Source organism: Bos indicus x Bos taurus, chromosome 7, assembly GCF_003369695.1.
Source record: "Bos indicus x Bos taurus breed Angus x Brahman F1 hybrid chromosome 7, Bos_hybrid_MaternalHap_v2.0, whole genome shotgun sequence".
In the NCBI taxonomy this organism is placed as follows: domain Eukaryota; kingdom Metazoa; phylum Chordata; class Mammalia; order Artiodactyla; family Bovidae; genus Bos; species Bos indicus x Bos taurus.
The window spans coordinates 61,378,757-61,392,936 of NC_040082.1; the positions used below are offsets into that span (position 1 = coordinate 61,378,757).

At 36.6% G+C, this 14,180-nt stretch overlaps 1 protein-coding gene across 10 annotated transcripts in view; it reads left to right on the forward strand.

Moving 5' to 3' along the window:
• Nucleotides 1-14,180, forward strand: part of FAM13B (family with sequence similarity 13 member B) — an 84,287-nt gene that overhangs the window by 63,340 nt on the left and 6,767 nt on the right. For 5 of the 10 annotated variants that reach the window (XM_027546406.1, XM_027546405.1, XM_027546407.1 and 2 more), the window contains 9 exons: nt 1,283-1,331; nt 1,721-1,868; nt 4,575-4,640; nt 6,053-6,263; nt 6,824-6,953; nt 8,484-8,565; nt 10,182-10,411; nt 12,696-12,779; nt 13,009-13,104. In XM_027546406.1, the coding sequence (XP_027402207.1) occupies nt 1,283-1,331; nt 1,721-1,868; nt 4,575-4,640; nt 6,053-6,263; nt 6,824-6,953; nt 8,484-8,565; nt 10,182-10,411; nt 12,696-12,779; nt 13,009-13,104 (1,096 nt within the window). The remainder of the gene's footprint in view (nt 1-1,282; nt 1,332-1,720; nt 1,869-4,574; nt 4,641-6,052; nt 6,264-6,823; nt 6,954-8,483; nt 8,566-10,181; nt 10,412-12,695; nt 12,780-13,008; nt 13,105-14,180) is intronic. The other 5 variants (XM_027546412.1, XM_027546408.1, XM_027546415.1 and 2 more) reach the window with 3 other exon arrangements.

A 14,180-nucleotide genomic window follows, 5' to 3' on the forward strand; every position in this document is an offset into this window, starting at 1 on the left:
TGAAGGTCCACAGATTGCCTGCTTACAGCAGCTCCTTGTGCTTCCTTTCAGGAGGCAGGAATGATTCTCTTCCAGCCCAGGGAATATTGGAGCTATGGGCTGAAGATAAAAGATTAACAGCATTAACAGGCATCCCCAAAATGATGACATCTGGATTTGATAGAACAATAAGGATCCAACTAGTGAGGACTCAAGCTTTATCGAGAAAGCTCTTTCCTCTTCAACTTACGTGTAGATTAGCAAGCTGCTTTTTAGACCAAAAGATTTTCTTGGTTAGGTAGATTACATTTTGCTTGTTTAACCCTCATGTTTCTAAAATTTAGATGATTAGGTCTTTTAATCTGTTAGGCTAGAATTTAACTCATTCCCTCATTTGTTCCCACTCTAAGCAAAAGAGAGCCTTTGCTTGCCAGGGAATTTAGTTTGTTTTTCATGTTTAGCAGACAAGGTAATTATATATATATGAGGAGCTGACTTGCCACATTTAGATCAAGACCTGTCTTCTGAGTGCACACTTTTATGGCAGGGGAGGAGCAGCACCTATGAGTATCACTGTAGATTGCATTATCACAGTGTCTTTGGGGAGGAGAACATTCCTACAGTCAGCATATTGATAACTTACTGTGATACTAGATATTCTGTTGAGGTCAAGTAGGTAGAGATGATTTGTGACAGCTTGCTTTAACACTTGTTCTACATAGGGATTAGTTTTTATAGGGAAATAAATGAATTGAAATTTTATAAAATTTCCTTTTTATGTTGTTACCATTATGTTTTGAAGAAGGAGAGGTTTAGAAGTAGTAACTTTGTTTTGATTGTAATAGAATACCATCAGATTTAAAATTTAGGACATAGCTATACTTTAAAAAAAAATCTTTAAATGGAAAAAGATGTCCTAGAATATGGAAAAATGAAGTAAATTGGTTAAAACTATTACTTATTTTATAGAATCTTTTCCATTATATATTCATTTCTTTTGTTTTTTATTTATTGTGAATTATATTTTTCCTTTTAAAGTGTTTTTCATTTTGGGGAGTAGATGTGTAAGGGAGTGGTGAATGTACTTAATTTTTCTGAACATGAACTGATTCTCTGGATATTTTCAGTAGTGTGTGTTTTTCAGATATAGGGCTCCAAAGAATGGGCATATGTGCAGGTGTCGTTTTCTTTTCTCACACTGTAAATGCTAACTGTATGAGGAAGAGAGGAATCTAGATAAGAAATATGCAGTGATAGTAACCAATTTATTCTTAAAAGACTAATAACTTTACTTGATTTTTAGGAAAGAATATTTGTCATTTGACAGTGATAAATTGTCACACTTGATTCTGGTAAGAATTACTTTTCTTTATGGTTCTTTGAAGTTTGACTAGGTTTAACCTACCAGTTATGGTATCTGGCCTTTGACTCTTGTGTTTAATAGGTTTAAAGGAGATTTAAATGCAAATACTCTTAACCAGTTGTTTTACAATCAAGCAGCAACTTGATTTGCCACTTTTGGTTTGTTTTTGCTTTTGTTTTCTAATTTGCCACTTTTGATTGCAAGAACAATTTCCTCAGTTTGGGATCCAAACTTTGTCTTGAATGGTGGGACTGGGACAGTTGCCTATGTAGGCACGGTAAACTCATGAGGACCACGCAAGAACATAAGCTGGTTGTTTTTAAATAGGGCATGGAAAGCTTCTTGTTTGTGAAATGTATTCTTTATTTTAAAATACAGGATTCTAGTAGCAAGATATGTGATTTGAATGCCAACACTGAATCAGAAGTGCCAGGAAGTCAAAGTGTTGGTGTTCAAGGGGAAGCAGCATGTGTCCAAATTCCACATTTAGATCTGAAGAATGTTTCTGATGGTGATAAATGGGAAGGTAATTTTACCCACACACATTATTTTCCTGATAATGTTATTTGTAACTGAAATTACCCAAGGCAGTAATGAGATTACTGCCCTTTTCTGAGCAACCTTATTCGTTTTTATTTGATTCATGTAAGAGTGAGTGACTATTTTTACTCAAATGCGCTAATGAAATTATGGGGCAGTTATCTCATTTGAATTAATTTTTATCCATTAGCTCTGAGGATGGATGTTAAAATATAAAGAAAATAAAATCAAGGGTAGGCTGTTGTTAATTGTTAAACCAAATCAGGTGCTATCTCCCAGTTTTTGAAAGTCCAGTATGCTAGGGTTTAGGGATCTCACCACTTTAAATAGAGAGCCTAGAATACAGCTACCTTTTCTTTATAATCATCAGAAATACATTTAAAAAGAAATTATCTTCAGAGGTATTTGTAAGCAAATATTGTACTATGTCCCTGTATCTCTGTTAGGTTTTGAAGGTATGGGAGCAGGGTCCTAACAAGTTTTACAAAGGAGAGTAATTTTAATTTTAACTTAAAAGGCAAAACCACATGGGTTAAAACTCACAGATGTGTATTTAAGACCTTCATTTCATTGTATGTAAGTTTTTTTTTTTAATCAAAAGGAGCAAAAACTATAAATAAATAGCAAACTTCAGTGAATGATCAGCATGCAGAAGGGTTTATGGAGGAGTATATGAATATCTACTGTTTACTTTGAAATCCATGAAGAAAACAAGATGGTTAATGGAATGGAAATGTTATGAAGCAAGTATAGTGAAATGTTAGTAGTAGAATCTAGGGGATTGGTATATGGATGTCCTTTGTAAAATTCTCTAAAAACTTTGCTGTGTATTTGTAAACTTTGAAGTAAAATGTTGCAGTTGAGAAGTAGAAATAAGAAGCATATTTGGATCCAGGGGGGCTTCTGGATCATATCCTGTCCTATGTAAAGAGATAAGGAGACCACTCAGAAATCTTAAAGTTACATATTTGTTCTCTTGAATGAAGATCCCTTCGTAATCTCACCTTTGGCAAGTTAGCCAATGACATATGAGGAATTGCAATGCCAATATCATGTGCTCCTTTTGCCACCTCAAGTCTGCACACCTGATCACAGTTGGAGCATTTTTATTTATTTTTAAGGTATAGCCAATATTTTAAAAGCCCCAGCCAAGTCATTCTGCCAATCTTTACTGCTGTCTTTCAATCCCTACTCCTCCTCCCTTTTTGGTCTAGATGTTTGGCATGCCCAGCGGTGTATTATGTGTCATAACTTAGACTAAATCAGGAAGTTATCTTCCATTTACTTTGTTCTGGGTTATTCAGGATGTTTGGGATTTATGAAGATGCTCCCCCAGGGTTAGGGATATATTAGCATTCTGGTGGCAATGAAGATCAAATGTCCCTTTAAGTTACTCATCCTGGCGTAGTTACTGAGAAGGAGTGGTGGTCATCAGAGCATCCTTTGAGCTGAAAGTTAGGAAAGGAGTCTCTGAAAGATGAAGCTGGGCTTCTGACAGAGTATTTAATGCTGTTGCTTTTTGGAGGATGCAGATAAATAGCCCTTTATAGTCCTTGGCCTGAGGGTCCTGATCTTAAGTTTTAAGCATAGAAGACCATTTGTTTTCCATTGTCTGAGGAGATAGGACATTCTCTGTCCAGCTTCAGCTTTCTGAGGGCTTCCCTAAAGAGAGCCTGATGCTAGGCTCTCTTTTGTTGCCTTGTTGGAATCCACTGACTCTTTACAAATTGTTGTGGTAGGGAAGGGAAGGTCACTCTGTACTCCTGATCCCTGATTTTCAGTGTCTGAGCTGCCCTGGCTCAACAGCTGTGACAAGTCCACATAGACCTCCTCCTGGCTTTTCCAGGAATACGGGTCAGTGACTTGCAGAGAGCCAACAACAGTCGACACCTGAGTGAACTTCTCAGCCATGAACTCTGCATGTGCTTGGGAGAGTGGCTGTTAGCAGACCATGTTGCTCCTTCCACTTGTGCCCACAATACAGAGACTGATTTTCCATAACTGGGAGTTTAGGATATTCTAAAATAATAGTCTTCCTCAAGAAACCAAATTACTTTAGATCTGCATACCTTGGAAAAAGAGATGTACCCCATTTGAAATGACTCTTAACAGAGAAGTAGGGTGACTTCAAATGGAGGACCATCTCATTCTTCCTAAGTATATGGGTCTTGGGTTTTTGTATTGTTCCAAGGGTAGTTAGCAAAATGCAGTTAGTGAATGGGTAGCACATGTCTGCCACCAGTATGCATTTGTAGCCATCCAAAGGTCTTGGTTTTTAATGGAAGTGGACATCTTCAGATTCTTACCTGCTGGCTCTTGTATGAGATAACAGTAGAATCTTTTTGCAGAGCAAACTAAGGGAAATATTTTTCTGTCAAATTGTTTATACTGAAAAGCTTCCACAGTACCTGATTAAGTTTCCATTTCTTCAGTTTTATGTTTGAGTTTTAATAGAACAGCACTACTTTAATTTTTTTGCCTTGCTTGCTGAAATGGAAATGTATGTTTGTGTTTGTTTTTAAAGTTTGGTTAGTAGTAATTTCTTTGAATAAAGTTTTTGAGCAGAATGCCTAACAGGTTTTAGGGAAATGTTTTTGGTATCTTTGGCTTTGTGTTAGTTATGTGTATGGTTTGTTCTGACTGTGCTGTGTGTTCACTTTAGTATTTTTTGCCATTTTTTCCATTTTATTAGCGTCATGCCCTATCACTTTTCCCCTCATTGATTTCAAAACAATGCATCTGCAGAGAGATGGGGAGGGTAAGTATGGTTCACCATAGTTTAGCTTTTTTGCCTTTTTATGGTTCACTTTGTTTGCCTTTTTATTAGCCCTTCTCCTGCTGTCCCCAAATATTAGGAAAACTGTTCTGGGTTAAAAATGATACCCAGAAAATACTGTTTTTTGTTAGTTCCCTCTTTTTCTTAAAACAGGAGATTTCTCATAAAATGTTTATTACCAGTTACTTATTTTCTGGGAAGCAGGTACAAGGGTTGCTTTGAAAATCACTTTATTGCTGGGTTTATTACGGGATTGCACGCTATGTACCCAATTTTTAGTTATCAGATAGATCTGGGCTTTAAAAAACGAAGTTGATTATGTTCTTATTATCCTGAAAAAATGTAATGCTTTAAATTGCTAATGCATAAAGTTAAACTAAATTAGTAGCAGTTCATAGGTATTGTGCAAAAAAAAAAGTCATTCTTGCTTTTTGACACTGTCAAGCCAATTTTTGCATCCTAAAATATTTAACTCATTTTTGCTATTAAAAGCCATAGCATCAAAATTTACACTATAGTCATATATTAAGTTACTGTGTAGATGGAAAAGTCCCTATCCCCTCCCCAAATCAAGGGGGATACTTGAAGATAATTATGTATTTGGAGTATATTTGTGGGTTGTGTGTTTATCTGTATGTGTTCTGTATGTAATCAAGCCTTATTTGTGCAGAGACATCAGATACCTCAATATGGCTTCATATGAGAACTTATAGGATAACTCCAATAAAATAAATGTACTTAAGAAGGAGTACTGCTGTTAAATTTTGTGTTGTTAATACTTTTGGGTTTAATTATTAAAATATGTATTATACACAGAAATCCTGTAGCAGAAAATAACCACCTCTGTTTAATGTTAGAGTCCTGGTATTGTCAGGTGAATTAGCTGCTTGTTTATAAATCTAACAATTCTTTTGTTGGAGTCCAAGAGCCATTTGCTGAGTATTCTGAATAGCATGGGGAATAGCTTCCACTTCTTAACATAGTCACTTGACAGGGAGGGACAATTTATTCATCTGGCAGCATTTGGCTCAGTTCAATTCCCAATTAAGGACTGTTAAATGTTTACTGTTTCTAAATGAAGACTTTTCCCTACTGGAAAAATAGCATTTAGTATAATTTTGAAGAGCTTGACAGTGTCCCTTCTTGCTTTGTGACTGGGTTCAGAAATTTAAAGTGTAACTCCTTATGTGAAATTAGGACTGAAGTAAAAAGTGAAGCTCAGACAACTTTAAACAATAGTAGGCTGTATGAAGATCCTAGGAGCCCATAAATATTATATTATATGAACCACTACAGAATGATATGGTTTAAAGAACATATAGCTGATACTGTGTGACTTTTTTTCATACAGAACCAAGAGACCCATGGTACTATTGTTTATGTTTGTTTTCCAGAGCCATTTCCTGCTTTTAAGTCTTGGCAGGAAGACTCTGAGTCTGGAGAAGCTCAGCTGTCTCCACAAGCTGGAAGAATGAATCATCACCCCCTGGAAGAAGACTGTCCTCCAGTGTTATCACATCGGAGTTTAGATTTTGGGCAAAGCCAGCGTTTCCTACATGATCCAGAAATGTTGGATTCCTCATCTAAAGCACTTTCTTTTGCTAGGTAAGTGATGTTTATGTTTTTATGGGCAGTGAATCCTATCACATACCCAGGTCCTTTGAGAGATTTTAATCCTCTAGGCCTATAGTTGAAAGCTTTCTTCCCAATTTCATGAAGCATGCTTTTGTGGTTTATTATTTTGAGTGCCCCCAAATTGAGTTCTTTGAGCGTCTATTAAGGTTTGCTCTCTAATAGACATCTTTCCGTGATGTATTTATTTATTCATTCATGACTGAAATTGATCCTGAAAGTTAAAACGTTTCCTTTACAGTTTGGACACCAAAAGAGCTCTAAGCTGCTTGGTGTCTCTGTGTTTTATCTGCATTTGCCCAAGCGCCTTTTGAATAATTCCAGATTGTTTTCATTGCTACTGTGTTAGCTTTTTGTGGTCTCTAGCGTAGTTCAAGTTTCTTTCTACCATTTGTCCTTCAGTGTTAGGGGTTTAATTGCACTTAAAAAATTTACTTCTTGATAATAGTGTGATGTTTTATCAGGGTAATAGGAGAGATGGTGTTGATAACTTGAAAATTTAACTACAGTGTTCACCTCTTGTTTTAATTCAGGATTCGAAGATCATCCTTTAGTTCAAAAGATGAAAAAAGAGAGGACAGAACACCATATCAATTAGTCAAGAAACTTCAGAAAAAAATCAGACAATTTGAGGAACAATTTGAAAGGGAAAGAAATGGCAAGGTGAGTTTGTAACACTGCCCATTGTAAAGTAGATCTGTTGGAACTTAGAGGACATTCTCCCATCTCTTACCTGGGAGAGAGAACTAATCTAAGACGTCCAGAAAAATAGCGCTTATATAGATCTGAGATTATATAGTTCCTTGTCACCCCACTCCAGTACTCTTGCCTGGAAAATCCCATGGATGGAGGAGCCTGGTGGGCTGCAGTCCATGGGGTCTCGAGGAGTTGGACATGACTGAGCAACGTCACTTTTCACTTTTCACTTTCCTGCATTGGAGAAGGAAATGGCAACCCACTCCAGTATTCTTGCCTGGAGAATCCCAGGGACGGCGGAGCCTGGTGGGCTGCCGTCTATGGGGTCGCACAGAGACTAAAGCGACTTAGCAGCAGCAGCAGCAGCAGCAGCAGCCGCCGCCTTCTGATTCCGGACTAGTATTCTTGCCATTGTACCACTGAATTTTTGTATTCCTGTTGGAAAAGAGCTGGTTGAATTTTAAGGCAAATACTTTACATTGACAAATTATATTAATGCTATTTCTGCTCCCTCAAAAACCACAGGTAGCCAGGGGAGGTGGGCGTGAAGGGGTGAGATATTTAATCGTTAGAACATGTGAAGTAGGTAAAGTCTTATACTTGAAGTCAGAAGACGTTTAGTTAGATCTGCTTTCTGCCAGTTGCTAGACCCTCCTCTGAGAGAGCTTTACTTAATATCTTGCCCTGTCTACTTAAAGTAAGATAAATGAAGATTGAGTGAACTCTCTGCTGTGAACACTGTCAAATACTATTTGAGCAGAAATTAAAATAACCTTTGGGACTTCCTGGTGGTCCAGTGGTTAAGACTCCACACTTCCATGTAAGGAGGTGAGGGTTCCATTCCTGGTGAGGGGACTAAGATCCTGTATGCCACACTGCATGCTGCAAAAAAAACTCAAAAAAACACCCCAACAATAACAACAACAAAAAACCCCACGTTACATACCCACAAAGATTTTAATGATTGTTTCTTATATATTTTTTAGGATCTCATTTATTAATTTTACTGAGGTATTAACAGATTTCTTAAAAACATTATCTTTATGAAGAAACAGTGTCAGTCTATGAGTAGATTTATAGTCGTAGAGTTGTTGTAGGTTGGATTATCTGGGAAGCATGCTGCGACAGAGATATCAGTGCATGCCATTTCCAAGGGAGTGTTTAGGGAGAATTGCAGCTGTAAGGAGTAAGGCAGCATGGTTGAGAGGAGAATGTAGACCTGGGATATAGTTGCATTCATGGCCTCAGCCTGATTCCACAGTGTTTCCAACTAGGATGGCTGAATTAATATGATTCAGGATTGACTGAATTAAGATGAAGAAGTCAGGCCTTTTTAATCCTATATAACCAGTCATGGATATGAGCTGCTCTGGAGGAGGGGTTTGTAACCTTGGGCCAGGCAGCTCATGTGGGCAAAGGCAATTCCTAGAGAGGGACTTAGCACAGACAGGGGTTGATAAGTGCATAATCTGTGATTCTGTTTTTCTAATTTTTCAGCCCTCCTACAGTGATATAGCAGCCAATCCAAAGGTATTAAAATGGATGACAGAGCTCACCAAACTGCGAAAGCAAATTAAAGGTATAAAATGGGCATTTTTTCAATATAATTGCATTTTAAAATATTCTTTATAATAATATCTGAGCATTATAGTTATAATTTTTGATAACTTTAAATCTTGAACACTGGCAAAATAAAAGTTCTCTTATTTTTTTAATTAGTTATAATCAAAGTTTAAATACTATATTGTATTCTTCCAAATGTCTTTCCTCTTCTTTGATTAATAATAGTCTTTTGATGGGTGCTCTAGATGGTATTGTATTGTGATGTTTGTATGAGTATTTCAAATATTAAGCAGTTTTGAGTTTGGGTAGGTATTAAGAATTTTTGATGGGTATTTCATCTAAGATTGAGAATATCTAATCATCAATCATTTATACTACAAAGACTAAATTATAAGTTGTGTTGAATCAAAAACTGGGTCTTGTGTTACTGGGTGTCAGCCCAGTATAGCAGTTGCTAAGATATATTTACTTTGTGGGTATTTAGTGAATATGCTTTTTAATGATTGTTAATACTTAAAGAATTATCTGTACCAAGTGTGGATGTATAAGATGGAGTATCACATTTGGTTTACTCATTTGAATTTATAAAACAAAAATTTTAATGTCTATAAGTACCAAGTACTTGAAGACATCTGAGGTTGTAGCGGTGAACAAGACTGAGTTCCTGTTGTCATTTGAGTTTATTTACATTCTTATGGTTAATTAAGTTCTCCTACCTATTTAGAATTTTCCTTTACAATTCTGTAAAAAATTTTCTCATTTAACACCAGTTTCCAACCATAAATGAAAATCACTACTTTTAATGTATTACTAATGAGTGTTATTAAATTATTAGCCTCCTAATTTCCCAGTTTTCTTTCACTCTTACTGTCCTACAGTAAGTGCATTCTCTGCATCCAGAATTATTTTTTATTAAAAAACTATGTACTGTCTTATTTATAGCTCTTCAGTGGGCTTCCTTTTCCACTTAGAACAAAGTTCAAACCCTTTGCTGGCTTTCAAGGCTTTTTATACTCTGCCCTTTCCCCCCATTTTATCACTTTTCCTTATTTTCTGTTTTTTAAAATATGTCATGGTTTAAGAACATTGGCTTGGCTGTTGCCTCAACTGAGCAGAAATGTTCTTCCCCTAAATCTTCTATACTAGGTTAGTCCCTTTTTATTCCTTGTTCAGCTAGGATGTCACCATCTCAGAAAGGCCTTCTTTATCAGTTCCATCCAAAGGAGTTGCTCTTTCAAAAAGCATGTCTCTTTGACATTGTGACATCATTCTGTTTTATCTTCTTTATAGCACTTAGCACTCACTGAAATTATTTTATGAATCTAATTACTTAGTTTTTATTTTTTACTTCCTGAGTATATGACAACAGAGACCATGTCTGTTTGTTTACTGCTGTTACGCTCATCAGAGCATCTTACTCTAGTAGGCATTGTATGAATATTGGTTGAAAGAAAAATCATACAGTTCTCCTGGTATATATATAATTTAAATATTTCATGTGATCTTGAAATACCTGAGCCTGTGTGTTGTCGATGTATACTTTCCTCTTGTATGTCTTGCGTCTCTTTTGATTTAGTTGAATTTTAGCTAAAATCAGTGGTACTGATTTATCCTCTTGATTTTAAAACGTAGATGCAAAACACAAAACTTCTGATGGAGAATTTGTACCTCAGACACGTCCACGTAGTAACACTCTTCCAAAAAGCTTTGGCTCTTCTCTAGACCATGAAGATGAAGAGAATGAAGATGACTCCAAGGTCATTCACAAGGAGAAGAAGCCATCTAAGGAAGCAACACTTGAACTTATTCTGAAAAGACTCAAAGAAAAACGTGTCGAGAGGTGTCTTCCAGAAGATATCAAAGTAATCTTGAGCTGTGGTTTTTGCCCAGGCTAGCCTTTAGAATCACTGAAATAAAATAATTGAGATAGAGGCATAATGATGTCTAGGTAATGTGCTGCCCTGAGTCAACAAGTTTGCAGTTAAGAAAAATGTTTTTATCAGCACAACATAAGTGCCTGAGTCACAATAATAAAACTAAAAAAACTTGAATGTGATCTGTTCACTTACATTGGAATCAGTTAGCAAGATGAGTGTGTTTGATATACCTGAGTTTGAATCTTGGTCTTGTATCTTAGTAGTTGCATGTATTAAACTCTTAGCTTATTATGCCAGTTTCTGACTGTGCATTCTTCCAGTGAATCCCTTCAGTAGCCATGTGACTGTGATTATGTCCATTAAAATGACACAGTATACAAAACGCATTGCCTAGGGTAGTCCTGGTCAAGGCACTTGGCACCCAAGATCATTTATCAGATGAAGTTTGCTGAAAGAGTGCAGAGGTAGATTGCTTGAGGTGAACTTTTAGTGATGAATCTTGATGTGCACCCCTCTTGACAACAGAGTACACCTCATGGTCTCAATATTAGAGTCTTTCTCCCTTCAAACAGAGCTGGCTTAGAAATTCTAGTAGCTGCCCTCCCCAGTTTTTCTTGGTTTTGCTTTTATGTTATACCAACCTCCTCTCCTCCCCACTCCCTTTCCTATAAATGATTTTGATTGGAGAAGGAAATGGCAACCCACTCCAGTGTTTTTGCCTGGAGAATCCCAGGGACAAGGGAGCCTGGTGGGCTGCCGTCTGTGGGGTTGCACAGAGTTGGACACAACTGAAGTGACTTAGCAGTAGCAGCAGGAGCTTTATTCAGATTCATTCTCCTAGGTTTAAGATTTAAACTTGAGGTTGTAATCAGTGTTTTACAAAGTTTACGCTACTCAATGTACTTAATATAAAATTCTTGTTATAGAAAGTACGTATCCTCTGAATTTTTTCTTTTTACCTCTTATTTTCATTCTGGTGGTAAACAGGGTCGATGTAACCACTCCTGGTAGTAACTGGAAGGCTTCCCTGGTGGCTCAGTGATAAAAAAATCTGCCTGCAATGCAGGAGATGTGGGTTCGATCCCCGGGTTGGGAAGATCTGTGGAGGAGGACTTGGCAACCCACTCCAGTATTCTTGCCTGGAAAATCCCATGGACAGAGGAGCCTGGTGGGCTACAGTCCATGGGTCACAAGAGAGTCAGACATGGCTTAGCGGCTAAACAACAACAGAGAGTAACTGGAGAGTTTGTTTGATTTAAAGTATAGTCTGTGGAACATTGGTTCATTGGTATGTTAAAGGTCATGCTGTCAAACAGAGGGAGAGGGGGTTATGGACAGATAAATTTGGGGCTCCTGCCTACTACCATTGGAGTACTAAAAAATGTCAGAAGAGTATCTTATTTTCAGTATTAAAAAAATGCCTGGTGAAGGGGAGCAGAAATCATAGCGTAGAAGTCTAGGGTCACAAATCGATATTGTTGAGCTCTTTTCAGGAGCTTTCCACTATACTAGTACCAAATTTTCTTAATAGTTTAGGAGAAATACCAAGTTATAAGATCTATACTTGTGTATGCATGCATTTTGAATATGTGCTCACACACAACAAAATTATAATGCTAATAAAAGATTATGTGCAAAATTAAGATAATAGGCATTTATTTTGTTTATTGTATGCTGAGAAGGCACTGTGTAAATGCCTTTACAATGTATTAACTTGTTTAGTCCTCATTGGAATTCTATGAGGTAGGTGAAAGTGAGAGAGGTGAAAGTGAAAGTTGCTCAGTCGTGTCCGACTCTTGGAGACCCCATGGGCTATACAGTCCATGGAATTCTCCAGGCCAGAATACTGGAGTGGATAGCCTTTCCCTTTTCCAGGGTATATTCCCAACCCAGGGATTGAACCCAGGTCTCCCACATTGCAGGCAGTTTCTTTATCAGCTAAGCCACATGGGAAGCCCTATGAGATAGGTGATGTTATCCCCATTTACAGATTAGGATATTGAACGAAAAGAAGGTAACTAACCCAAGGTCACTAAGCTCTTGTGTTCATAACTTATTCAGATAAAATATAAATCAAACCACCAGAGGGAATTGGTACCTAGTTACTAGAAGACCAGATTCTCTAGGAGACTGAAAAGCGTTGCCTACAAATCCATAAGGAAAAGATGTGTTCTTATTAACCTAAGGGCTGATCCTTTCAACCAAATTACTTACACTGCTGAAGGGAATGATGTGGCTAATGGGAGGGTTTTTTTTTTTTTAATTCTAGAAAATGACAAAAGATCATTTGGTAGAAGAGAAAACTTCTCTCCAGAAAAGTCTTCTTTATTATGAAAGTCAACATGGAAGGCCGGTAATGTTTCTCTTGATGAAAGGATTTGATTTCCTGTCTTAAAAGAACATGAATCACTTTTGTGGCCCACATCTTCGAGCTGTTTCATAGAGCATTGTTTCCTACATTTGGATGATTACCTGCCTATTTAAAATAACTTTTTAAAAATTGGAGGGAAAGTCATATTGCCTAATATTTTAGAAATTTTAGATTTCAGATAACTAGGTGATTTCCGTTTTTCTTGCTTCAGGTGACCAGGGAAGAAAGGCATATTGTTAAACCTCTCTATGATAGATACAGACTTGTAAAACAGATGCTGACAAGAGCTAGCATCACTCCTGTCCTTGTAAGTAAAACATGCGAGTATTTATCTAGTTCATTTTACCAAGACCCACTCTTTGCAAAAAAGTCCATACAGTAGTATATTGGAGAAATACACAGCCAAGATAACAAGGATTGTGTATGTAAGGTGAGGTTACTGTTTTTAAAATAACAGGAAATTAATAAGTGCCTACTACTATCTCCCAGGCACTCTTACAAGCATTTTAATCTATGATTATGTTATTAAGTCCTGACAAGTTAAGTTACAACAGATAGAGGATGGTAACCTCATTTCACAGGTGATGAAATTGAGACTCAGGAGTGATGTGCCCAAGGTCATCTACTTATAGAATTAAAAACTCAATATTTCAGACCCTTGCCTAATTTCTTTCCATTTAAATTCAAGTCTTTGAAAATACATCACTCTTGTGATGGCCATCAGTTCCCTTAACTGCAGAATAATATAAACCTATTTGTTCATCTTTTTAAATAAAAAAGTCTATTAAAATAATACGTATTCATATATGTGTGCATTTTTTTTAAAAGAAAATTCTTAATAACTTCGTGCATATTGAGTGCTATCTCCAAGTTAACCATTAGATGGTAGGGCTCTAGCTGTGTCTCAGGCTCAAATAGAAGACAGCATGTAGCCCATTCTGCATCAGTGAATTCATTCTTCGGAGCTTATAGTTTATGTAAACTTGCTGGCCATTTTTATGTTGATGGCCTCTTGAATAGCGGTTCCCTTTAGGCTTTTATATTTAACCCTTACAGAAACATTCTTTTTTAAACTGGCCATTTTTTTAGTTGGCTGTCACTCAACAGAACTTTATTTAGATATAAGCAGTTTTCTTTGAACAATGAATCATGTATAGTGTATACTCTTTTTCACACATAGCTAGTTTATTTAATACTGGTTTTATCTTTTGATTACAAAGTGTTTCTGTGTGTCTCTGATGTTTTCATAATTCCCTAATAGTATAAGTAGTCTTTGAATTTATTTATGAAAATCACCTTAGAATTCCACAGGTTTGTCTTTAAAAACTGAGTCTATAGGAAGCATTTCTAGATCTTATGGACTCCTAAATTTGACTATCATAA